At 42.8% G+C, this 22,595-nt stretch overlaps 6 protein-coding genes across 17 annotated transcripts in view; 2 read left to right on the forward strand and 4 right to left on the reverse strand.

Annotated features, from left to right (window-relative positions):
* Nucleotides 1-576: 576 nt before the first annotated feature.
* On the reverse strand, nt 577-2,499 carry VhaAC45RP (VhaAC45-related protein). The gene is made up of 3 exons (XM_065866992.2): nt 2,100-2,499; nt 1,072-1,916; nt 577-1,025 (listed from the first exon to the last, which is right to left on the reverse strand). Exons 1-3 carry the CDS (start codon nt 2,424-2,426, stop codon nt 884-886), a joined length of 1,314 nt encoding a protein of 437 aa, XP_065723064.2. The 5' UTR covers nt 2,427-2,499; the 3' UTR covers nt 577-883.
* A 213-nt stretch (nt 2,500-2,712) lies between these two features.
* On the reverse strand, nt 2,713-7,366 carry Rsod (Related to Sod). Its single transcript, XM_065866989.2, has 10 exons — nt 7,197-7,366; nt 5,877-6,789; nt 5,256-5,808; nt 4,536-5,192; nt 4,193-4,476; nt 3,817-4,138; nt 3,674-3,758; nt 3,420-3,609; nt 3,077-3,357; nt 2,713-3,017 (listed from the first exon to the last, which is right to left on the reverse strand). Exons 1-10 carry the CDS (start codon nt 7,336-7,338, stop codon nt 2,908-2,910), a joined length of 3,537 nt encoding a protein of 1,178 aa, XP_065723061.1. The 5' UTR covers nt 7,339-7,366; the 3' UTR covers nt 2,713-2,907.
* Nucleotides 7,367-9,047: 1,681 nt separating this feature from the next.
* The window catches only part of Mlc2 (myosin light chain 2), a 272,717-nt gene continuing 259,169 nt past the window's right edge, over nt 9,048-22,595 (reverse strand). For 6 of the 12 annotated variants that reach the window (XM_070996190.1, XM_070996185.1, XM_070996189.1 and 3 more), the window contains exons 2-4: nt 10,720-10,773; nt 9,757-9,999; nt 9,048-9,579 (exon numbers count right to left, since the gene is read on the reverse strand). In XM_070996190.1, the coding sequence (XP_070852291.1) occupies nt 9,157-9,579; nt 9,757-9,999; nt 10,720-10,722 (669 nt within the window). In that variant the 5' untranslated portion in view covers nt 10,723-10,773 and the 3' untranslated portion in view covers nt 9,048-9,156. Of the gene's footprint in view, nt 9,580-9,756; nt 10,000-10,719; nt 10,774-10,845; nt 10,915-21,049; nt 21,055-22,595 lie in introns of those variants that run through there. The other 6 variants (XM_070996188.1, XM_070996180.1, XM_070996182.1 and 3 more) reach the window with 3 other exon arrangements.
* On the reverse strand, nt 12,795-14,303 carry LOC108016462 (pyridoxal phosphate homeostasis protein). The gene is made up of 5 exons (XM_017083115.4): nt 14,085-14,303; nt 13,807-14,019; nt 13,329-13,476; nt 13,024-13,265; nt 12,795-12,966 (listed from the first exon to the last, which is right to left on the reverse strand). The coding sequence occupies exons 1-5, from the start codon at nt 14,175-14,177 to the stop codon at nt 12,898-12,900; spliced, it is 765 nt and encodes a 254-aa protein (XP_016938604.3). The 5' UTR covers nt 14,178-14,303; the 3' UTR covers nt 12,795-12,897.
* On the forward strand, nt 14,521-16,926 carry LOC108016447 (uncharacterized). Its single transcript, XM_065866990.2, has 5 exons — nt 14,521-14,880; nt 14,938-15,055; nt 15,113-16,246; nt 16,313-16,431; nt 16,488-16,926. The coding sequence occupies exons 1-4, from the start codon at nt 14,662-14,664 to the stop codon at nt 16,375-16,377; spliced, it is 1,536 nt and encodes a 511-aa protein (XP_065723062.2). The 5' UTR covers nt 14,521-14,661; the 3' UTR covers nt 16,378-16,431; nt 16,488-16,926.
* Nucleotides 17,107-18,067, forward strand: Bet5 (blocked early in transport 5). The gene is made up of 3 exons (XM_036819696.3): nt 17,107-17,325; nt 17,380-17,522; nt 17,810-18,067. Exons 1-3 carry the CDS (start codon nt 17,227-17,229, stop codon nt 18,003-18,005), a joined length of 438 nt encoding a protein of 145 aa, XP_036675591.2. The 5' UTR covers nt 17,107-17,226; the 3' UTR covers nt 18,006-18,067.

Raw genomic sequence — 22,595 nt, forward strand, 5'->3', positions numbered from 1 at the left:
ATCTTTGAAGTTTTAAGAACATTTATGTTCAAAGTTTAATGGTGGTAGATACTAAGGTTAAAAACATTTTATATCAAGTTCATACGTACTAACAGATAGTATCTTAAAGTCAACAAAAAAAGTTTATTGGAAAATATGAAGTATATTTTAAGCGGAAATGAGAATCATTAACTGGGAATTATCACCTTACGGCATGCGCCTAAATTACTATTTACTAGGTTTATTTATACCACATTTTCAGATTTTTCCAGTGCACAAATCCAGCTCCCGCACGCATCTCTATCGCTTAATTGCGCACTCGGCCGCTGTGGGACCAATCCAACGGATCCAATGAAAGTGAGCTGGCGAGGGAAATGGGTAAAAACAAAAGTGAGCCGCCGCCGAGATAACCAGAATTTCCAGCCAGACTCCTCTCATCCTTTTTTGGCAGTCTGTGCAGAATTTCATCGCTTTTCACTTTTTCCTGTGGGTTGAACTTTGGCTTGAGATCGAAGAGAGAGGCTCAGGCGGTTGTAAAGATAATATGTATTGGGAACATGTTGATATAAATGGTTTTCAATAACATTCCTCCAGCCATATCAGAAATAAGTAAATGCAAGCTTTATTGTTATCAGAACTCATTTACCTATAGATTTTCTTTAGATTATAGCCTTATTTCACTTTTTATAGCTGGTATAATGGTATATGTAATATTATTTAAAGCCCTTTAAATATGTAAATAAGTTGGATTAATAGAGAAATGTTGTAAAAGTACATGGCAGATATATTTAGTTTTGTTTATAACAAATATTTCATGTATTAACTCCACTTCAAGGAAACTTCACTGACTTGGGCTTTCATTGCGGATATATATTTTGATCGTTCATTTCGAAATTTCGACCTTTCAGTAGTACCATAGCACATACACATAAAGCACGATCAACACGAAGAGCAGATGGATGAGGAAGAGCTCGATGGCCAGGGTGAACAGAGCCAGGGGCTTGAAAGCCACATAGGTGATCTGGATGAACATGGCTGTCGGAGATCTCTTGGGTCATCGGAGATCCTTACTCCTGAATGGTGAAGGTCAACTGCTTGCTGCGCGAACTCTCAAATCGATTGGGTGTGTGCATGCTAAGCATGGCTGAGATTCCGAGTCCCAGGATCCCTAGAAGCAGGGTGACCACGAAGAGTCCTGCCAGGATGGGAGCCGAAACGAATCCCACGCAATCGTAGACCTCGCCGTACTCCTGGCGTCCATTTAGCCAGGGTTGCACTTGGAAATCACTGAGGATCAAGCCCTGAATCGTCTCATTTTTAGCGGGATTCAGGAAGTGGACATTTTCCGCCGAGCAGCGATAGGAGAATCCCAGTGGGGCATTGGGCAACGTGTACTCATCACCACGGGCCACCAGGACACTCTTCAGCTCTCGATACTCCACCTCCACATTCCTCAATGTCCAGGATCCCCGGATCAGGGAGAACTTGAAGCGCAGCGTGCACTTCTCCCCGGAGTGCATGAAGGTGATGCTCAGTCGGCCATATCCCTTGGCCCGCTGATCGTCGAAGGTGATCTGCTTGATGTGCTCCTCCAGCCTCAGGGAGTCGTTGGTCAGCCGGAGCTCCAGGGGTCCATTGAGGCTCAGCACCGCCTTGTTGCCCTCGGCCACGTAGATGAAACTGGCCTCGGTCTCCTCTCCTCCCTCCGCGGCCTTGGGTTTCTCCTTTTCCTTCTCCTTATCCTTCTCCTTTTCTTTCTCCTTCTCCTCCTCCTCGGCAGCCGGAGCAGCCTCCCTTTTGGCCAGGAAGTGGGCCTCCTCCTCGCGACTGGCCAGGATGCCCAGCACCTCCCCGCGGCCGTAGGTGTTCAACGCTTCGTTGTAGGCCGACAGGATCTCCGAGTCATCCTCTTCTCCGTGTCCGGACAGACTCACCACCTATGAAATGAAAGGGTATTTATAAAAACTGCATAAGACGGGTATATAAGAAGGGACCTTTCTAAAAATAATATGTTTTGCTCTTAGAGATAATATTTTAAGCTCTAATATAATATGATTTTATAGAATATAAAGACTCCCACGAATACATACAAATTCAATATTTTATAGCACATAACTCACCTCAATGTTGGCATTTAGACCAAAGGGTTCCGCTGCGAGACTCCTTTGGGGCAGATAGGTCCAAGCTCCGCTCTTGACGAGATTCTGGAACCTGGGATACTTGGTGCCCTCCAGTCGATTGGTGGAGTTCCGCACGAAGACCACAATCGCCTTGGCCTCCGTGAAGAGTTGCGTCAGCGGCAGTTCCCTGCTGTTTGAGTCCACCAAAGCCTGGGACTGCAACCCGGATACCCTGGAGTGACCCCAGAATATAAAGGGTCCAGCTATGGAGGCACTGCAGCTGCCGAGTGCCACGGACAGCAAGGTCGCAACGAGAATCAGCTGCATTCTGGAGAGTCGGCTGGAAATGTGCGTCTAACACCGAAGACGGGCTGCCCTCGATTGAATTTGGGGATGTATGTATGTACTGAAAAATCGATTGGGCAAGACTCATGCGCAGAAATAAACCACAAGTGGTGGGTCTCCATGGGTGGTGGAATATGCTCGAATTCCCAGGTCAGTTCTTCTGGGCTATGAAGGGAAAGTAAATCCACCACCAAGTTAAACACCACGTGTTTTGTAACGTATCTTCCGTTTTTAAAATCTTAAGGAAAATGCATGCACAGGAATTACCGAGTGCAGTATAATGACTACATTTAATATCTATTAAACAACAATTTTGATAATAATTACTGTACACATAATATTTACAGGAATTAAAACATAAGAAAAGCTTTCAATTTTACAAACATCTAGAAACTAAGCTAGTGACTACTGAGTTATTTAAAATCGATTTGAGTATTTGACAAAATTACGCTAGTTGTATAAGTTAGAGGAACCTAAGGGCTAAGCCAATGACTACGAAAGCAAATACAAAAGGCTTTGGTTTGGTTGGAGCTGAGCTTTTGGAATAAAAGCTACCCCTGAAGTTCTTGGTTCCTATTGTAAAGATATAATATATTATTTATGATTCCAGCCTCCATACCAAAACTACTTACGTTTCTCATTGGTATCCCTTACACCACAGGTGCGATATGAGATGGTCGCCTTTCTCTTTTGGTTCACATAACCTGGAATGAACAGACTAGGGGCATCCAGTCTCCCGGCGGCTATCAAACGTGACATATCCAACTCCAATCGGTGGGCCAGAGGTCCCTTAAAGTGGATGATCATCTGGATACAAGCGCCTCCATGAAGTTCCTTGGTCTTTCGGGCATCCACATCCAACATCCACTCTGGAATGCCCATCACGGTTCTTAACTCCTCCAGAAACTGGGCACTAAATAATGTATTTTATCAGGCAATACTAATTTGGGTACAATTGGTATAATATATACTTACACCACAAATCGAGGTGGCTTTTGCAGGTTTATGTATTTGATGACATTGTGATCAGGCTCTATATTTGCACAGGCGAACCTCTCGTGGGAATTATCAGGTCCAAAGATCACAATAGAACGGCCAATGGCTCCTACAGGAGCTTCCAAGGGGAAGTTGGAGTCAGTGAGGACAACTCTTTCGCCTCCAAGGTCTAGAAATATAAGTTATTAACAATTAAAACTGCCAAATTTAAAGAAAGATTTAAGATCCCTTACCTATAGTTCCCAAACGTGCTCCGACATCGCCAACATAGCAGCGCAAAGGATTATCCGGACTGCACTCCTGTTCATAGAGATCCAGCTACAGAAGAGATTCTTATTACAATTTTAAATTCCCTTAGTATAATTTGAGAACAAACATTTAAAGGATCTGCCAGTTGTGTGTAGTACGGGTTCCAAACGTATCCTCCAGCCACACAACGTGTATTAGTGGGTTTTACGGCTGCATCCACGCCCACGGGATTAACAAAGATCTGCCAGTTGTGGTTTCTCGTCGAGTTCCTATCGTTTTTGCCCGGATGGCGCAATTTAACCTCAATCACCGTCTCCGATTGGCTACCATCATTGTGTATCAACTGCGTCATCTTTATATAACCATAGGCATATCCCGTGGGATGATGGAAGGAGGCAATGGCCCTGAGTTCCCTGGCCTCACTGGGACTATAACCACGCTCTAGGGTACTAAGATAAGAGGTTTAAATACAAGAAAGTCTGGGAAGAAAAGAAGTATCTCACCTGCAGGCCCAACGCGCATTCTTCTGTTTCTTCTGAATAACCACAGATCTTCCAATAATGCTGTTGTAGCCAAAGAGCGGAAGATTCGTGTCATTGTAGGCATCCTCGAACTGGGTGACTCCCTCAAGACCTCCAAACTTCCCACTCAGATCTCCCATCTCGTACTGATCGGTTGTTCCTCTTTTGGAGGGCGGTGATGATTTGGGATTGACTTCGAAAGGGTTCCAGTGGCCATATAAAGTGGAAGCTTCGCAGGGAAAAGCCAGATTGGCTTCCACGGGGGTCTGGAATTAGGAATTTTGTAAATTTTAAAGATTCTGATCAGAAATTGAAAAATACTTACCCTGTGTATATGATATCCTGAATTATCCTGCAATCCCTTGAGCTGCACCTCCACATTGCTGACATCGTACTCCGATTGCTGGGTAATCTCCACACGACCACTAACAGTCAGGGGATCTCCATTGGCATACCACTCTTTGGCCACCACCTTCCGCCGGAAATGTCCAATCACCGCAGAGCAGGCCAATCTCTCCCCTCTGGCTTTGGGACCACTATCCTCATAAATAACCAGGGACTTACCGAGGATTGAGTGCCTTCCAGAGAGCGGCAGATTACCATCTACAAACATCCTTCGGCTAATCTTCTGGGCCACCCTTCTTCCTCCAGCGATGGTTAAAGTTCCCGATCTGGCATCCATAGCTCCCATTCGGCACATAGAGGGTAAGCTGGGTTGGCAGAAGTCATCCACACTGCGATTGCCCCAGTCCACTCGGAAGGGATTGAAGACAGGTCCTGCGGAGATGCACCTCTGCTGCCAGTCGTAGAAATCCTTTCCAGGTGCATTGCTGTGGATTGCCCAACGATGATCATGGGTGGTATTCTGCGTGGAACCATCCGCCTGGATGAGGTACTCAAAGAGCACGGTGGTATCCTGCCAAGGCTGCTCCGCCGGTTGCCGGAAGATCACACGACCCACCACTGGGTAACGGAAAAGAACCTGAAAATCATAAAAAAAGATGAAATTGAATAACGAATATAATGAATTATTTTATTTACTAACCTGAGCTGTAACCATGTTCTGCTGATATATACCATTCCTTTGATATTGCCCCAGGCTGGAACAACCCCAGATCATCTTGGTAATCTTGGAAACATCAGTTCGATTGAAGGTGTAGATGACGAGGCTCCTTTGGTCTATGCTATGCCGTCCCTGAAGGGGCAGGAAGACATCCCAGTATAGGCCATTTAACTCGGAGCTCGTTCCTGGCAAGACATACTGATGGAAGTAACCCTTATTGCGACCCTGCAGTTTCCCCGAGAGATCGCCCAGGGGATACTGCTCCTGGGTTCCATAGCCAGGAGGTGGTATGTTATCATTTACATCCCGAGGATTATGCATCTCCCCGGTGGTCCAACAGTAGTCCTCGTGACCCATCCTCTGAGGCACTGGTGGCAGGCTGTGAATCCGAAAGGCGGCAACATCTTCGGCAAACTTGCGACTCACACGCTGGGAAAGTGGGGCTCCCAAGGTGAAATTGAGGAAAGTAGGGTCGAATTTGGAGCGCTGGGTGAAGGTGACCTCTCCCTTGACTCCACCAGAGTTGATGAAAGTTCTGGGGTTGAAAAAAGTAATATAATTACTAAAAACTCTGCTAAAAAATCTTAGTTAGATCCCACTTACTTGTAAGTCAACGGTTGAACATGACGAATCTTGGTACAAGCCAGATACGAATCCGGATGCTGGTTATCAAAAAGTACCAGGTACAGAGTCCTATGTGGAATGGTAAGATCCGAGGGCAACAGGGCCAGCTGAGCATCCCTGAAAACACTGCGTTGTGGCGAACGGAGGGCGTTCTTGGCCACTCCAATCCTGCCCAGTCGGGCATCCAGATCACCAATTCCCTTGCCAGCTCCACCACCCTGGGGATCGAAGACCAGCTGTAGGAAGTTGCAGTTGTCCTCCGTGCGATGGTGATCATGTTTGAAGATATCCGTCACAAAGATCTTCCAGTGATGCTGGGTGAAGGGTCCAGCTTGACTTTTATCCTCCTCCAGAGCAGGTGGTTGCTCCCTGATGTGGTAAAGATCCGAGTAGATCAACGTATCTCCAACAGCTCCTTCCGCTGGAGCCAACCAACGGAAATGGACAGATCCCGCTACAGGTGTGTTGAAACGAGCCTCCGCCATATGCTCTACGGAACTTTGAATGGTGGTGATGGTGGCGCAGATCCGGAAATTAGAGTTAACCTCCGTGAGAACCAGCGACTTGCCCCAAATCCCTCGATCTCCAATCAGCTGCATGTTGCGCTCCCAGGTGGAAGTCTCATTTCCAGGTAGCACCAGGTACTCTAGGTCCTCATCGAAGGATACAACTTGGGATCCCAAGCGACTTAGTTCGCAGCGCTCTTCGGGATCGGTATTGGAGTAATCCACTGGGAATCTGCGTACTGCCCAACTCCAAACCTGGTCGGGATACTGCAGAGTGGCCTCCAGATTGGCCTTGATCTCCACCGTGGAGGCATTCATTTGCCTAAAAGTAATCTCTCCATGCAGACCCCTCTGCGAGATATATGCGATCAGATGCTGTGCATCAGCTGAGAGCCACAAAAAATAGAGAGTGAGAGTGGGGAAACGAGATTATGGTGAGTTATGGTATAACAAAGGTACAGAGAGAAAAATAATTAAAAAGCTTAAAAGAAATAATATTTAAATAATAAATTTCAAAAAATTTGGTATAAGCTTATTTCTAAGAAAAGCTTTTAAAACCCTGTTTCTTTAAAACACATTTTTTAATAAAACTGATTTAATTGGCTGATCCTATCTTTTTCAATAGAATTTTTTATAGGTTTCTTAAAAAATGACTACTCATAAGTTATTTCTCATTTTTTCCAGTGCCCACGAGAGTATGGTGGGATATCATAGACTCGACGTGAGATACTTTCATTTTCTTCGCCACGCAAGATCTGCATACAATGCAATTGGTTCGATTCCCAGCACTTACCTCCACTTATCCATGATGCAATCCAGCAGACCGAAGTGATCCACAAAAGGTGTCCCGCTTGAACCATAGTTCTGGTTTTCCCTCCCGGAATAACCAGATTCCGCAACCAAGTGCTTTTAAAATGTATGTGGCAATCGCGCATGCGTGCGCCTCGAAACTCAATTGTAAACTGGTCGCTCGAAGGTTTCGGTTTTGGCCATCGACTTGGCCAAGTGTGGGGAGTTTCCCACTGCTTTGTTGGCTCCCCAACTCCCCATCTTTATCGGTGGTTTTGTTTTGACCTGGAACTGGTTTCCGGCACGGCTCAGCTGAGTCAGATATAGTAAGGTCCATTCCCCCAAAACCCCCTCCCCTGAGAAAGTCAAACTTCAATGGCTTAGTAGTTTTTTTTCAAGACGACTCTGTTATACTTTATTCCAAGACTTCGTCATCGTATCATCATCTAGTTATGTTGTATAAAAACAGTTACTTGTTTTCATTTCTTTTTTTTAGATTGTTTTCTGTTAATATTTCTGACCGGGTTAAAAAATTTTCAGAATTTTCTCATCTTGCCGTGTATAGCTTAATTTATACTGAAGTAAAGATTCGATTCGCATTTAACAACTTGTTGCATGTTGCATTTTGAAATGGATTGGTGTGTATGTAGTGTGTGGTGTGTGCTCGTGTCGAGTGTACTGAGTGTTGGGTGTTAGTACATAGTATATAGTAGTATATAGTGGCTTCTTCCGATCAGCCTAGGTACTACTGGTTGAGGGTACCTTATTCAAACTAAAACCCCTCCGCCCCACTAAATCCCAGGGGGGAGGAGGATCCTCCTCGAAGCTTCGAAACGCATTAACTAGAAACACTGGGTTGGTTGTTTGATCGTTTCTTCATATTTCAGATATCATATTGGGTTCTTGTTTTGTTTTTGTTTGGGTGGTTTATAACGCTGATAGTTCATAAGCAGAAAGTTGTGGTGGTTGTGGTTAAGTTATGTAAATTCGCATTAAACAATTTGAGTGAATGAACTTAGTGTTTCTCTGTTATTAGCCTAACTCTCGATAACTTGCAATAATATTGATAACTCATAACTGATAATCGTAATTGATATTGAAATTGAAACTGCGTAACGAACGATATAGATAGATATGCATAACGATAAATATTGTGTTGATAGAAGGATAAATAATTGGCTCTCAGTTAAATGTCCCTAACAATAGTATGCTATAGGTTTGCCTCTCTCTCTCCTGGTCCTGCGAGATTTAACGAACATCAAAAACATTAAACTCACAAAACTGGCTAAAAATTCATATTCATTTTCATAACGGTATTCATAATCGTATTCAAATTCAAATTCAACTCGTGGGTCCAGAGCTAACGAATCCAGCCTGACTACCCATCAACGTCATCTTATCCTCGTCCTCCCTATATCATCACATCCTCTTTTCGATCTCGATCTCGATCTGGTTATCATCTCTCTCTGAGGTTCTTCAGCGGTATAAAAATAGACACGGCTTGGTTGTTGTTTTTAAGTTTTTTTTGTTGATTTTATAGGTGTTTTAAATAAAATAGATAGCATTTGTTTTATAAATTTTACGTGTAAAATTTAACAGTAAATCAACTAGAAAACTAACGCGTCAGTTCTTGCCGTGACAGTGAACGTGATCGTAAGTATCCCTAACTATGATGGACAGATACATGGTAAATGGTTCTGATCGCTACCAAAATGTTGCTGAAGAAGTTCATTTTCAGTTCTGATCGGATGTTGTTGATCTTTGTTGGTGGTGTTGTTTTTGGTACTTGGTTCTTGGTGATGGTTAACAAAAAAGAGATTACAAGATACTGAGAATCTACATATGTAAACGAGCGTTTCTTTTAATTACGTTTATTATTACTGATTTGACTGATTGATTTTTAACGTTCTGATTCTGGCTGTATGGATGCTGAGTTAGAAGTTAGGATGTGATCGGTGGTTGCCTTAGGCGGCCTCCTCCTCCTCCTCTTCACCCTTGCCGGTGAGCATCTCGATCAGGGAGGCGGTATCGATCTGGTTCTTGTCGTCGATCACCATCTGATCGTAGGCATCATCGACCTCCTTCATGGTGAACTTGTCACCGAAGTTCATGAGCATTTCGCGGAATTTGTCACCGTCGATGAGACCATCGTTATCGAATGTTTTGAAGGCAGCAATAACAACATCGTCTTCATCGTTGGCACCGGAGGTGGCCATGCGGTTGGCGAACAGGGTCAGCAACTGGGTGAAGTTGATCGGACCCGAAGCCTCGCCCAGCATGGCGTCCAACTCCTTGTCGTTGGCGATCTTGCCGACGGAGTCGAAGGCAGCGCGCAGATCGTTCTTGCCAATAATACCGTCCTTGTCGGCATCCATTAGTTGGAAGGCCTAATCGATCCAATCGATCCAATTCCGAACAGAGACAGAGAGATAGAGAGAAAGAAAGAGCGGGTTGGTGACTTGGTATTTTGACAAGTATGGATGGTATATAGATGGTATGGTATGGGATGGTGGGATGATCGGATGGGCTTGGAGTGATATGAAGTTGGGTCTGCCGAAACTCACCTCCTTGAACTCGGCGATCTGCTTCTGGGAGAACACAGAGAAGACCGAAGAGCCAGCGCGCTTCGACTTCCTGGAGCCGCGGGATCCGCCCGACGCTCTCTTCGAACCAGTGGCAGATGCGGCCGGGGCAGGAGTGGCAGCTGGTGCCGGGGTTGCTGCCTCGGATGCGGCCTCAGAAGCGGTTTCGGAAGTACCACCCTCTTCCTTGGTCTTCTTCTTCTTAACCTTCTTCTTCTCATCGGCCTGCGGGAATAAAGAAGGAGTTTCATTAGTAAGGGGCTCGGCAGGGTAAGGATACACGTAATCGGGTCGGTCCTATAGTCAGCATTTAGAGATCTTCTATTGAAACTCAGAACTTAAAAGTTCTAGATCTGAAGGATCTATTCATTTATAATGATTGAAAAACCTAACATTAGAACTAATTCATTTGAAAGTTGTCCAATAGAAATATTTTCAATTCGAGGAAACTCTTAGGAAGTGTGCAGGAAGTTTGAAGGATCTACCATCAGAATTACTTAAGTTAAAAGTTATCCATAGGAAGTTTTCCATTTAGAGGAATCTTTGAGGCCTGAATTATGTATCTGGGGCGAAAAGTTTTCCACTTGGCTATAAATAAACCGGACGCATATTACGTAAGCTCTCCGCCGTGCGCCACTTGCCGTCTCGCTCGCTCCCCGACGAGGATATCGGATTACGTTACTGACGCATAACACTTGGACTTCGATCGATCCATTTATAGAATCGTCTGCACTATTCTCACTATTCGAAAAGGTGAGTTGGGGTCACCATTGTAGTTCGAGTTCACTTCATATTTCGTATCTTCTTAGTATTTCTCAAATGCAAATGATTCACTGATGCACTGATTGGCATTATCCTTGCTGCATATATCCAGGCACTGGGATCCAGTTCGGTAAAGTTCAGTTCAGTTCAGTTCGGGTGATATATTCCGGGACGTATCCTTACCATGGTGCTGAACTTTGATGTGTTGTCTAATCGAGTCGAGCCGTCAGAGCACACTGAATCTCTGGCTGATTTTATCGCCAAGACAATGATGTTTTAAGAGCTCGGAGGAGCTCTGCTTCTTCTTACCATTGGGGCCGTTCGTTGGGGGTTCGGCAAACTTTGGGCGTCTTCGGGTGGCATTCGGCATTCGCTGTATCTGTATCTGCAATATTCGTGCTGCCTTTTTTAGTATCTGCAAGGCGAGGTCCGCCCAGGCGATCGGCGGGGTGTTGGCGGCTATATCATATAGATATAGCTATAGCTATAACATAGCCTATGGTATACTAGTATCCAAGTTGTTTACTCATCGGGCGCTGCTCTAATCAAAAATCTAATTTTAAAAGCCAGAGAAAATGCTTCGGCTTTGGCTTTTGGGCAGCAGAAGCCTATACATATGTTCGGAATTTATTTCGGTGCTTTCGATTCGGATTCGTATTGGTTCGTATTTTGGCTGGCTCTCTGTTGTGGATACATTTCCCCATCTTCAGATTTTGTTTTGTTTTCTTTTATTTTGCTCTGCTCGGGTCGGCCCATCTCGTTTCTAGAGGCCACCCTCCCAAAGGTGTCCTCTTGCGCTGAAATCACCTACATTTCCCTTGGCATCGGGCGGCATACATACGTATACTCAACATATAGCATATGTCTAAATAGACATTTACGCCTATATACTCGATGTTTTGCCTTGCCCACATTTCTTTTTCTGTTTTTCAAAATGCCCCGCACATTGTGCAATATGAATAGAGCGTCGAGAATTCCAAATCTATAGATCTGTTATGGTATGTACGCAGAGATCGGGCGGATTTCGTGTCGCATAAATATCCAACGAACCCGATATTGGACCAGAGTTATTTCGGCAACAAATGTGGAATAAACATCTGACTTTATCTATATGCTAGTCATCCATGGACATTGCATAACGATGGGAAGACTTTAGGTTTTCCATTTTCCATTTTAATTATGTCAGCCAAACTTTGTATTAACACGTCATGGATACATTAACCTTGTTACTACATATATTTTATGTTTATTTATTTTAAAATTTATTAGTTTGAGATATTCAGAAGAAAAAATTTAAAATTACCTACAAAAAAACTATTTCAAAATATTATGCAAATTAAAAAATATATATTTTTAACTTTTAAAAGACAGACTATTTCCACATTATAGTTGTCAAATGTAACAAGCAATTACAAACTATATTTAACTGTAACGAACTATTATTATTGTTGAACATATACATTTTTATAGAAATTTACTCTTTCATTGACACAAAATCTTTAAAAGTTCAGAAGTCTGGCATAGTTATATGGTTAATGCATGCCAACGATATTCCTTGAAGGTTTTTAGCCTTCCCAATAATATTTTTATTATATTAAGGGAAACATTTCATGAAACTATTAATCTGACGTGGTTTTTGCCACCCGAATTTATAAATTGTCCCCCTCTTTGCTAATATTATAATTAATGAAGGCTTAACGCATGAATATCAAACGGAAAATATCTCAATTAATGATGGGATCCGTGCGAGAAAGCCTTCATAATTCATCGATCAGACATAATGAAAATCGATTGCGGCTGCAGTCTTCTTCGTGCTCCATTGAAAGTGATTTTCTGCGAAAACTCTCTTGGCGCTGCAATTTTGGCACGTAACCAGGCGTCATTTTGGCCTCGGGCCAAACAAAACAAAAAAGTATAGAAGGAAAAACTGCCCACAATCTAATACGCAATGTAGCATTGAATGTGCCCGATATATAAATAGAACAAAGTGCAAAAAAAGAGCAAGAAACAGTCAAAGGAATGTTAAAATTAATGAAAACAGCGTCAAATGTATTCAAATTTGCAAGGTGCAGAAAGTATCTAGGAATATTTATGGTTTTGACACTCTGGAAGCATTGTTTATGGAGAGGTTAACAATCAAATAGAGGGAAATATAACAACCCACACGTAACATTTGTTTATCTCAGGTCTTTCTAAATTTAAAAGCCAAATCATCTTTAGCGATTTACTATAGGTATACACAGAGTTCCACCTGATACATAGGCGAACTTGGAGGCTGTTCATTCGGGAGGTCGGACGTCATTGGGAATCAACTGTATTCAGTGCCCGCAGCGCATTCCTCAATCAGCTCCGCTCCTCTCCTCACGCCTTGGCCGCCCTGTGGCCGAAAATAGAAGAGCCAACGCGTACCACTGTGCTGCCCATTTCGATCTGAGGGAGTAGTTCGGATTATAGAGGCGGATCTTGACCAGTCTGGTTCCAACTTACCGCCTTGTCGAAGTCGTTGGACATTCCCATGGAGACGAGCACCGAATCGGGGGGTAGGGAGTTCGCTTCACAGATGGATCGGTGTACCTGCAACAGGGACACGAAATCCGGATTGGGTCCGTTGCTGTAGTCAAAGCCAAAAGCACCAATGGTCATAATGCCCATCAGGTTGAGGTGCTTCAGGTTGCTCCTGATGAACTGGTAAAGTGCAGGGGCATCCTTGGCTTCTATTCCGCTCTTGACTAGGGGAGAACAAATTAGGGTAGTAAGTATACAGTTTGTTTGGTCAGGAGCACCAGACTCACCCTCTTCGCCACTGGTGTTGATCTGGATGAGCACCTGCAGCGGTTGCTCAGGAGTTGGCTGCAGTTTGGACCAGGCTGCGTCCAGTTTGGTGGCCAACTTCTCACTGTCCACCGTTTGGATCATACGGAGGTTTGGCACGGAAAGAACCTAAAAGGGGAGACAAGATAAAGTATGCTTACTAACTAAACTAGTTGTACTAAATTAACAAGCAAATTTGAAGATTTGAAGAATCTTAAAACATTTAAATTCGTTTTTAAACGACCTACAATCTTTTTGGATTTGTGTGATACCTCTGTATCTGCTAAAAAAAAGAGTTTTTAAGAACATTTAAAAGTTAAATTAATAACAAACCCTACAGACTGAACTCAAACGACTATTAAACAAAGGTTTTTATAGAAACCAAGGGATCTCCTTTTAAAGACCCAAAAACTGCCTTGTTAAATAGAGCTAAAGACCGGCAATCCAAGTGGAACAGACCTTGTTGATCTTGTTGCTCTGCATGTGCCCTATGAAATGCCACCTGATGTCGGGACACTTGGCCAGGATGTCCGGGTGGCGGCTCTTCTCCTCCAGCTCCTGCACATAGTTCTCGCCGAAGTCCCTTTGCCCGGCTTCATAGGCCTCGATTACGGCCTCCGCTGGCTTTGTTTTGCTGACTGCCACGAGAAGAGGTCTTGCAGCTTGCACTTCCTGTGGGAAAGATAAGGATTTTTATAAAAGTAATCGTCGATGGGAGTTATTTAAGTTATTTTCACCTTGGGACGCTGCAGGAGCACCTCGTCAATCCGCTTCAACACGTGCTGCAAACCGGCTTTCACGTCGAATTCCGCCATTGTGCGCCTTAGCATTTAATTATAAAATGTTTACTGGATAATTCGCTCTATATATAAGCTGGATAACTGGTATTTATAGTAATAAGAGTAGATAAAACTCGCTGATAAGAAATACACTGGTGTACAAACAAAAACAAAGTCGGCGAAGGCGAAGAAATCAGCTGTTTGGCAGTGTGACCGCACAATACCTTATATTTTTGAAAATTACTAATTTTTGGCGGGAAAATTTGAATACTCAGCTTTACATTATTTTAAGAAATAATACCATAGAATAAGTGTACTTTATAAAAAAGCAACAAAACTACCAAAAAACAACAATAAAATTTAATGAAAACTGTGTTTTTATAAGGGTCTAGTGCACCTTTAGTTTCTTAAACTTAAAATCCATTTGCCTTTGCTTTCGCAGTAAAGTGTCGCCGCATTTGTAGCCTTTTTTGGAAACCCTGTGCCAGGGAGAAATGCCTTCACTGGGACCCACACAAACCCACCTTCTCGAACCATGGCGGACGCAATCAGATGCGCCTGCGACTCCTTTAACTCCGTGGTGAATTACCTAGTCACGATGAGGATCTGCGAGATACGACACTGTCTCGAGTTCCTCGGAGTGGCCCATACGGAGGTGATCGCAGGCGTGGTTCTCTTCATCCTGATGCAGTTCACCAAGTTCACGGCAGTCCTGCTGTTGGCTATTTTCCTGGCCTACGGGATATTCTACATGGTAAGAGAGGGACTTAGCTTGTTGAAGTATCATCCTCCTTAACTTTTGAGCCCGCAGTGGGAGACATTCTTCCCGGAAATCAGCCAATTTGGTCACAGGGGTATGAAGATGTTTCGCAATGTTCGCACCTCTGCCAATTTACCACCTTTTACATCTGACACGGAGGATTCACCAGGTAATTATGGCCATGAATGAAAGGAAAACCCTGTAATTAACTATTATATCTTACTAGGGGAGTACTTAATCAGTCCAAAAGCTAAGCAATATACTAGTGGCATGGTAACCCCGAATAACCTTAATATGCCAATGCTACTGCCTGTTTTGCAAACGAAAAATCTGAGGACCACCAGCTTGCAAACGGACCCTAGAAAAAGGCAGGAAGAGGAAAACAGGAGGGCATCCAGGGGATCTCGAGGTCACTCATCTCACCGGGAATCACAGGAAGCGGGAAAACACCGCCAAGAACGTCCCCACTGGCGATCTGTCAACCCGGAAACGGAAAGGGAACAGCCCCACACCTCCAAAAAATCTCACCGTGGTGGCAGTGGAGGGGGAGCAGGAGGTGCAGGAGGTGAGTCCAAACGGATATCAAATGTCATGCGAGTCCCGACCATCACCAGTGGAGTAGTAGAAGCCAGGAGACTATCCAATGTGACCAGTGAGCAGCTGAAGCGACTCCCGAACATCACGAGTGGGGAATACAGAAGGATATCCAACGAAGCCAGAAAGTTACACAACATAACCAGTGGAGAAATCATAGAAGCCCGAAGGATACCGAAAGTAACCAGCAACACCCATGAATCCAGATGGCTACCTAACATAACTAGTGGTGATATGAAGGATTCCCGAAGAGTTCAAAATATTACAAGTAATACCAATGAATCGAGAAGAACTAGCAATGAAATGAAGGAATCCCGAAGAGAGTCCCGAAGGGAATCGCAAAGATTACCCACTGAAATAAAGGAATCCAGGAGGAGCTCACATCCCCAGGGAGGTGGTGAGCCCCGTCGAACCTCTAATAATCATAGAGACGGAGGGGGTGGTGGCGAATCCAAGTCCCGTCGTCTTGCGGAGAAATCATATCCCCCTCAAGGTCGTCGACCCGAGGAGCCTTCAAAACAGCGAAGGAGTAACAATGGAAATTCTGGGGTAACTAGACGGCAATTTCCGGATGATCACTACGAGCGATTGAAGGTGGAGAATCGAGAGTTCCAGGCACGTCGACTACAGGCGAGTGGAGCGGGTGGATTCCGCCAAAGTCTGAGTAATCCCACCTCCGAGGGTGCTTTACTCACCAAACAGGAGAACTTCATAGGAAATCATCGCCAATTCGACAAAAGGGAAACCCAAAGGAACATGAAATCTAGTGAGTAAACCGGGTGAAATTGATCAGTTTTATATATATACCTTCTTATAAATTCTTTTTTAATAGGTAATCCCAACAAGGATGCCAATCATCATTACAGACCCCATCGCATGCTTAATCCGATACTTTAAAATGGACAGGCAAAGTATAAGGAAAAAGTCTACCTTTCAAAGTGGAGAAGATAGGTAAGAGATCGTATTTCCTAATTGAAGATGTACTCTAAAAATGTTCGATCCAACAGTCCCTCTCAAACCAGTCCCTGTGAATCACGAAAGACTATCCAGTTCGACGAGTATCCAAAGACGGTTGAAACCGAGGACACCGATGAAAGTATTAGTTCGACAGAGAAGGCAATCAAAACATCTTCCAAAAAGGCTACGCTCAAGGATACAAAACCCGATACTACCCAGAATAAAAATCAAGGATCCAGCCGTGAACAAGTAAACGACCTCAAGGAGTACCCCTTTGTAATAGAGATTCCCGAGCAGGAAGAAAAGAAAAAGAAAAAGGGGAATGTTTCCGCTAAATCCAAAGAGAAGTTTTGCGAGCATAAGAAAAAGTAAAATAACTGAGCACACATTTATCAAAATTACTGTTTATCACAAACCAAATAAACCCGGCAAAGGCATTTAATAAAATTGTTTTGTAACCCGTTTTGTAATACAAAATCTTTAATTTCATATATAGAGTATTTTATTTAATAAATATTTTCATATATAAAGATATAATTTTTTAAATCCATTTCAAATTCAAAATTAATGAAAGTAACGTTTGATGGGCAGCACTTGGACACAAAATCACCTAACGCCTTCAATCAGCTGTTTATAGTATTTTCTAGTACTAAAATGAAATAGGTTGGCAGGTCCGTCCGAATGTTATTGTTTTGCATCGGATCGAAAACTATAGTAAATTGCATTCCATAAATTGGTGAAATAACCCTTGTTTTTAGGGCTAATGCCATTCCGATTAGCCTTATCAAGATGACCATCTTCAACCTGTACATATTCGACAAGTTCGGAACACTGCTCCACTATGCAGAATGGAATCGCACCAAGAAATCGGGAATCACCCGCGAGGAAGTAAGCTATAAATTGGAACATCATTTAAAGTCCACTAAATATGTTTATTCTTAGGAAGCCAAACTCACCTATGGAATGCTCTTCTCCATAAAGTCCTTTGTGAGCAAGATATCGCCCCATGATCCGAGGGAAGGATTCCTTTACTATAAGACCAACCGGTACGCCCTACATTATCTGGAAACTCCCTCTGGTTTAAAGTAAGTTTTACTTTTACAATATATATTTATTTCATATGGAAGTTAAGGCTTCAAGAATTATAAGGCTTCTTAACTAGTCCTCTAAAAATGAATGTACCGAACATACCCTCTTACAGTTGTCATATCCAAGATCGAACCAGAAACGCATCCTCATAACTTGCACTATATTTTATGGTTTATTTACTGTTGTTTCTCAGAACCATTAAATCTATTCATCGCTTTTGTTCGCTAAATGCTTCCCTTATATACAGTCTGACAATTATTCTCCCTGAACAAACTATTCCCAGATTCGTTCTCAACACGGATACCACAGCCATCAATGTGAAGGAGCTCCTACAGCAACTGTACGCCAAGGTGTGGGTGGAGTTCGTGGTGCGGGATCCACTGTGGACCCCAGGCACAGTGGTCACCTCTGAGCTGTTCCAGTCCAAGCTCGATGAGTTCGTCAAGCAGTCACCCATCTTTGGCATCCGCAATATCTAAGCAAATAAATAGCTTTAAGCTCGAATTCCCATTACCAAGATATGCAAATTCCACCTCTGAAACTCTAAGGTCTATGTCATTAGCTCTGAATTGCAAATTGCGCTGGCAAGTGCTCCGAAATGCAGCCGCCGAGACCCGGGCTCCGGAAATGGCATGCACTTAAAAAATGTCTGCGGGGCCAGCGAGAAAAACTGGCCCCAAAATTGCGCAAGCCCTGTCTTTTGCTGTTGTCCCCTGTCCGGTGTCCATTGCCCAGTGACCACTGCTGACAAAGGGGGACAAATGTCAAAGTGGTTGCGGCAACTCGGAGGTTTTAGCCAGTCCCACGAACTGATAAACTGACTGACTCAATGTTCGAGCGGGTGGTGCAGGCTAGGAGGTATTACACCGGGAAAAAGCATAAGATTATTTATAAAATAGTTTTTAAAACCTCTTGTTACCAAATTATAATCGAAAATCCAGTTCCAACCTGTTGATTTTTCTAAAAATAGGTTCTAGAATCCAAGAACCAAGATACCCTGTGAGCAATCCTATTTTCAAGAAATTTTAAAGCAACTCTGTGCAGCAATCTGTATAGATATGATTGATCATTCTTATTCTGACTACTGAACGCTTTTTTATAAAATCCGTTTTAAAACCTTAATTTTCGAGGACCACATAGCAAACCCAAAAACCCCAAATGATTAACATTAGATAAGATAAAATATGTATATCTTTTCCCAATTTATAAGCCACTTAAAATTTGATTTTATCATGATTTTATGGCCTATTTTGCATGTTTATCCGCAGATAGATAAATATGTAAGTGCGAATGTTTTTTGCATGATATGTTTTATAATCTATCCCCTACAGAGATCAGAGATTTTTGCCCGTGTAACTGCTATTTTTGACGGACAGGTAAAGGGTTTTCGCAACTGCCCGTTGTTGCCGCGGAAAATGAAAATGATTTGCAGAATGCATCCATAATCGCGGCAGAAGTACGAGCACGTGAAGCTTCAAAACCAGTCGCTTTGGCTCCGTTCGTCGGATCTACGACGGCACCATGAACGGGCGAATATACAAATATGGCTGTAGAGATACTCTACCCTATATGCCCGATGTCTCACTTATTCAAAACATTTTGTGCAAGTCACAAGACGTTTGAACTAAATATGTTTTGTATGTTTTAGCGCTCTTTTTTTGTGGCTGCTCGCATTGTCTTTGACGAATTTTTAAAACGGGTTTCAACACATTGCAAAAGCCGCTGGTGGGACAATAAAAATGGAACCACAAAGCGGTTTCTTTTCTCCGCAATCGAAGAAATCAATTTCAAAGCCAAACGCCCAATGGGCCGAAAAACGCAAATAAATCAAATGCTGAGCTACACATCAAGAGCTAATGATGGACAGAGATCGGGAATGGAGACCATGGACCACCGAGAAAAACCGAAAACTTTAAAGCCCGAAAGCACGCACACAGGTTACAAAATACATCAAAATAAAGGTGCCCTTTCAAAATCGGCAATTGCATAGACAGACACTCAAACTCATATCATAGATGGCTGTCTTGTGGATACCAGTTCCGAAAGAGAGGCTGCACATCGCCGATGATCAGGGGTGTATAGGTACAGGTCTTCGATGTCATCGCATCGGCTTCCAATTAGCCGTGGATCGTGGATAGTGGATAGTGAATCTTGGATCTTGCGAAGGGAAATCGGAGTGCCGGCGCCGGAGCTTTCTGTTTCCATTCGCAAAAGTTACGCAAATTTCGGGCCCCTCGTCGCGGGTCTTGGGGTTTTCGTCACTTCGAAACTCCGGACTCCGGATCACAAGGTTATTAACGGTTTGCTGGCCAGCGCTTAGGAATTGGAAATTGTCGCCCGGTCACGTCATTAAACGACCGCTATCTTGATTGCTTTACGACCGCTGCAACCTTTTTCCCGCGTGTAATTAAACGCTTTACGAGCAATTGTGGCGGGTATTTATTTTATTTATTTTCCCGGAGAAAGACAGTCCGATCTTCGGACCTATCCACAGAAGACACCGCCGGAGGAGGACCACCCACACAACTCTCGTGCGGCGATCAAGGCCCTTTTTTCGACCGGAGGCGGACCTGATCTGCCGAAATACCCATAATCCAGCCCGCTCTGAAATGTTATGCAAATTCATAGGCCTATCATTTGCTTACCAAATTTGGACGCTTTGCCGAGCCGAAATGGTGAAAAGAAATCTAATATATTTCGCATAAATCTCTTGACAAAGCAAAGTTCAGGGAAGGGCCATTTTTTGTTTATCCCAAAGGGACCCAACGGTCAAGATGGTACGATATTCTTTTGATTATCTCCCTCTCGAAACCAGAAAACTACTAATTAATGTAGCTAAAAATAGAAAACCAGAAATATTAATCATATAAGTCGAATGCTAACCAACTAAAAAGTTATGTGAATTTGAATCTTAACTGAAAGTAAGGAAGCACGTTTTAGGCTTTAAGGGGAGCGTTATAAAGAAGAATTTTAGGTAATGTTACTCCGTAGAAACGTTTTGATTATTTCTTGAAATCGAATGATTTTTTATGATTCTGTAGGTATATGCTAATCTGAAACGATCTGAACGTAATTCTTTATTGACCATCTGGTTATGTTGGACAAAGTTCGTTCGGCGTTTCCATCCAATCACAACCAACTATCTAAGTACAATCCAAGATATAGTCTTGTAGAGTATTTTTTTTTATTGTTGCTTTAAAGGAATCTAAAATTTTTTTAAAGCACTGACAATTTATTAAAAAGTATCAAAGTTCTGTTCGAATCGACGTATTCAAAAAAAAGAGCGACTTCCTGGAAGAAATAAATTCATTTATGAGGCCTAGGTGAGATTCGTTCACCCATTCATTCATCTTTTCCATTGGGTGGCCACCAATGGCTTGATGCAATTCCGATCCAGCCCCTCTGACACAACCTTCAATTAACTAGGCCCACGAAAATGGGCTAAATTGAGTGCTCGTTTGGTGACCACTGGCTCGTCACCAATTAGGTGACGATGACAGCCCAGCCACACAGAAAACGCTAATGAGATGACGACGACACGATTGGGTCTTGGCGTGGCATTTTTTGGATATTGCTTGGATTGTTGATATTGGCAAAGCACTTGACCTTCCCAACAATTGCCGCACAGGTTGGGTACACAGAAACAAAAACTGTAATATATCAGGAGATTACTTGAAGATGAATTCCAAAATCTATATGTATTTTAACAAAATCTGTCCTTATAAAACCTATACTTATATACTATACATATCATAAAACAGATAATTGCTTATAAATATTCATAAAGTAGTCATATTTCTCTCTGTAAGTATACAAGTCATAAAAGCAAAGTGGGGCAGGAGTAATGAAGTTTTCTGCCGATCGGGAACTCCCATCCACTTGAGACAGGAGACCCATGCTAAAAAGGGCGATGCTCCAGGAATTCCCCTTGAATGTCTGCTGGCTTGAACCTTTTCAAGGTTCTCGTTCTTGAGATTGAGTTTGAGTTCGGTATTCGGTGTACGTGCCAACTGCACGTAGGCCTGTCCAAATGGAGGAACCGAGGGGCAGCCGAGGAAGCTAATCGACTAAGGAACTATTACAGTCCAATCGCAGTTCCTTGCGTCAGTTCCTGCCACCAAACCATATAACTATCTCTAGATCTCCCAATGAGATGCTTCTTTGGTCACGTAGTCCAAAGTCAAGAGAAACCAGTTGGCGCCTAAAAACAGCGACTAACCCCGTCTAAAACCCACCTCCCCCTTCTCCCCCATAAGAGTATTTTAGATGGTGGTCTGTACAATGACAAAAGGCGTTTCCATTTCCCATTTTCATTTTTATTTGCATCTTCATTTCGTCACAGCCTCAAATTGTCATTAAGTGTGAGTAAATAGTTTCGTTTCAGTGGGTGGATAAAGGGGAAATTTCTTCGTGGGTTTGCTACCTTAATTTGCATCTAAACTGAATAATTTAAAAATGAGATTCAAAGTGGGCGATATTATCACCTGTTATAATTGTAAAGATACATTTGAAGTGGTCTCTTTGCTGCACTGGTTATCACCGCTTTTTGTAACCTTTGATATAGGTACATATTTATTTTAGCACAATTATCTTTTATAATCTTGAGATGCTTTTGTGCGATATTGTCAATTTTCTATTGTGACAAGTTGTACTTCTACAAAAACAGATAAACAAATAGTGCCTTACAAACACTCTAAGTTTCGCAAGTCGTAAGATCTGTAAGTCCAACTTAATTGACTCGAAAAACTAGAACCACTTTAAAGTATACACGAAAAGAAATTCTAATTTCAACTAGATATTTATACCTCATTGGACTTTGATCTGTTTTGGCTTTAAAATTATTTGTAAACGATTTTAACATGTGGCTATAGTTTTTTTTATGACTCACTAGCAATCATAAGGCAAAACTCACATAATGGGTTTGTTTTCAGATTTCACAACTCAAACATTGACGTCAATTGTTGATAGAGGCTAGGTTGTGGTAATCTTTAGAACATATAATCAGAAACAGTTTTCGCACATCTTGTTTACCATAATTGATATACCCGGAGAACTTTCAGAACTTCCTA

Source organism: Drosophila suzukii, chromosome 3 (genome assembly GCF_043229965.1).
Source record: "Drosophila suzukii chromosome 3, CBGP_Dsuzu_IsoJpt1.0, whole genome shotgun sequence".
NCBI lineage: Eukaryota > Metazoa > Arthropoda > Insecta > Diptera > Drosophilidae > Drosophila > Drosophila suzukii.

Coding starts and splice junctions, on each gene's coding strand:
- Bet5 (XM_036819696.3), top strand. CDS start 17,227: ATGACCATCTTCAACCTGTACATATTCGACAAGTTCGGAACACTGCTC. Junction 17,326..17,379: donor CGGGAATCACCCGCGAGGAA/GTAAGCTATAAA, acceptor GTTTATTCTTAG/GAAGCCAAACTCACCTATGG. Junction 17,523..17,809: donor GAAACTCCCTCTGGTTTAAA/GTAAGTTTTACT, acceptor AACTATTCCCAG/ATTCGTTCTCAACACGGATA.
- Rsod (XM_065866989.2), bottom strand. CDS start 7,338: ATGCGCGATTGCCACATACATTTTAAAAGCACTTGGTTGCGGAATCTG. Junction 6,790..7,196: donor TGCATCATGGATAAGTGGAG/GTAAGTGCTGGG, acceptor TGTGGCTCTCAG/CTGATGCACAGCATCTGATC. Junction 3,018..3,076: donor AAGGGATACCAATGAGAAAC/GTAAGTAGTTTT, acceptor TCTTTACAATAG/GAACCAAGAACTTCAGGGGT.
- VhaAC45RP (XM_065866992.2), bottom strand. CDS start 2,426: ATGCAGCTGATTCTCGTTGCGACCTTGCTGTCCGTGGCACTCGGCAGC. Junction 1,917..2,099: donor GTCTAAATGCCAACATTGAG/GTGAGTTATGTG, acceptor TTCATTTCATAG/GTGGTGAGTCTGTCCGGACA. Junction 1,026..1,071: donor GAGAGTTCGCGCAGCAAGCA/GTTGACCTTCAC, acceptor ATGACCCAAGAG/ATCTCCGACAGCCATGTTCA.
- LOC108016462 (XM_017083115.4), bottom strand. CDS start 14,177: ATGCTAAGGCGCACAATGGCGGAATTCGACGTGAAAGCCGGTTTGCAG. Junction 13,477..13,806: donor AGAGCAACAAGATCAACAAG/GTCTGTTCCACT, acceptor CTCCCCTTTTAG/GTTCTTTCCGTGCCAAACCT. Junction 12,967..13,023: donor CCAACGACTTCGACAAGGCG/GTAAGTTGGAAC, acceptor CTACTCCCTCAG/ATCGAAATGGGCAGCACAGT.
- LOC108016447 (XM_065866990.2), top strand. CDS start 14,662: ATGGCGGACGCAATCAGATGCGCCTGCGACTCCTTTAACTCCGTGGTG. Junction 15,056..15,112: donor TGACACGGAGGATTCACCAG/GTAATTATGGCC, acceptor ATATCTTACTAG/GGGAGTACTTAATCAGTCCA. Junction 16,247..16,312: donor CCAAAGGAACATGAAATCTA/GTGAGTAAACCG, acceptor CTTTTTTAATAG/GTAATCCCAACAAGGATGCC.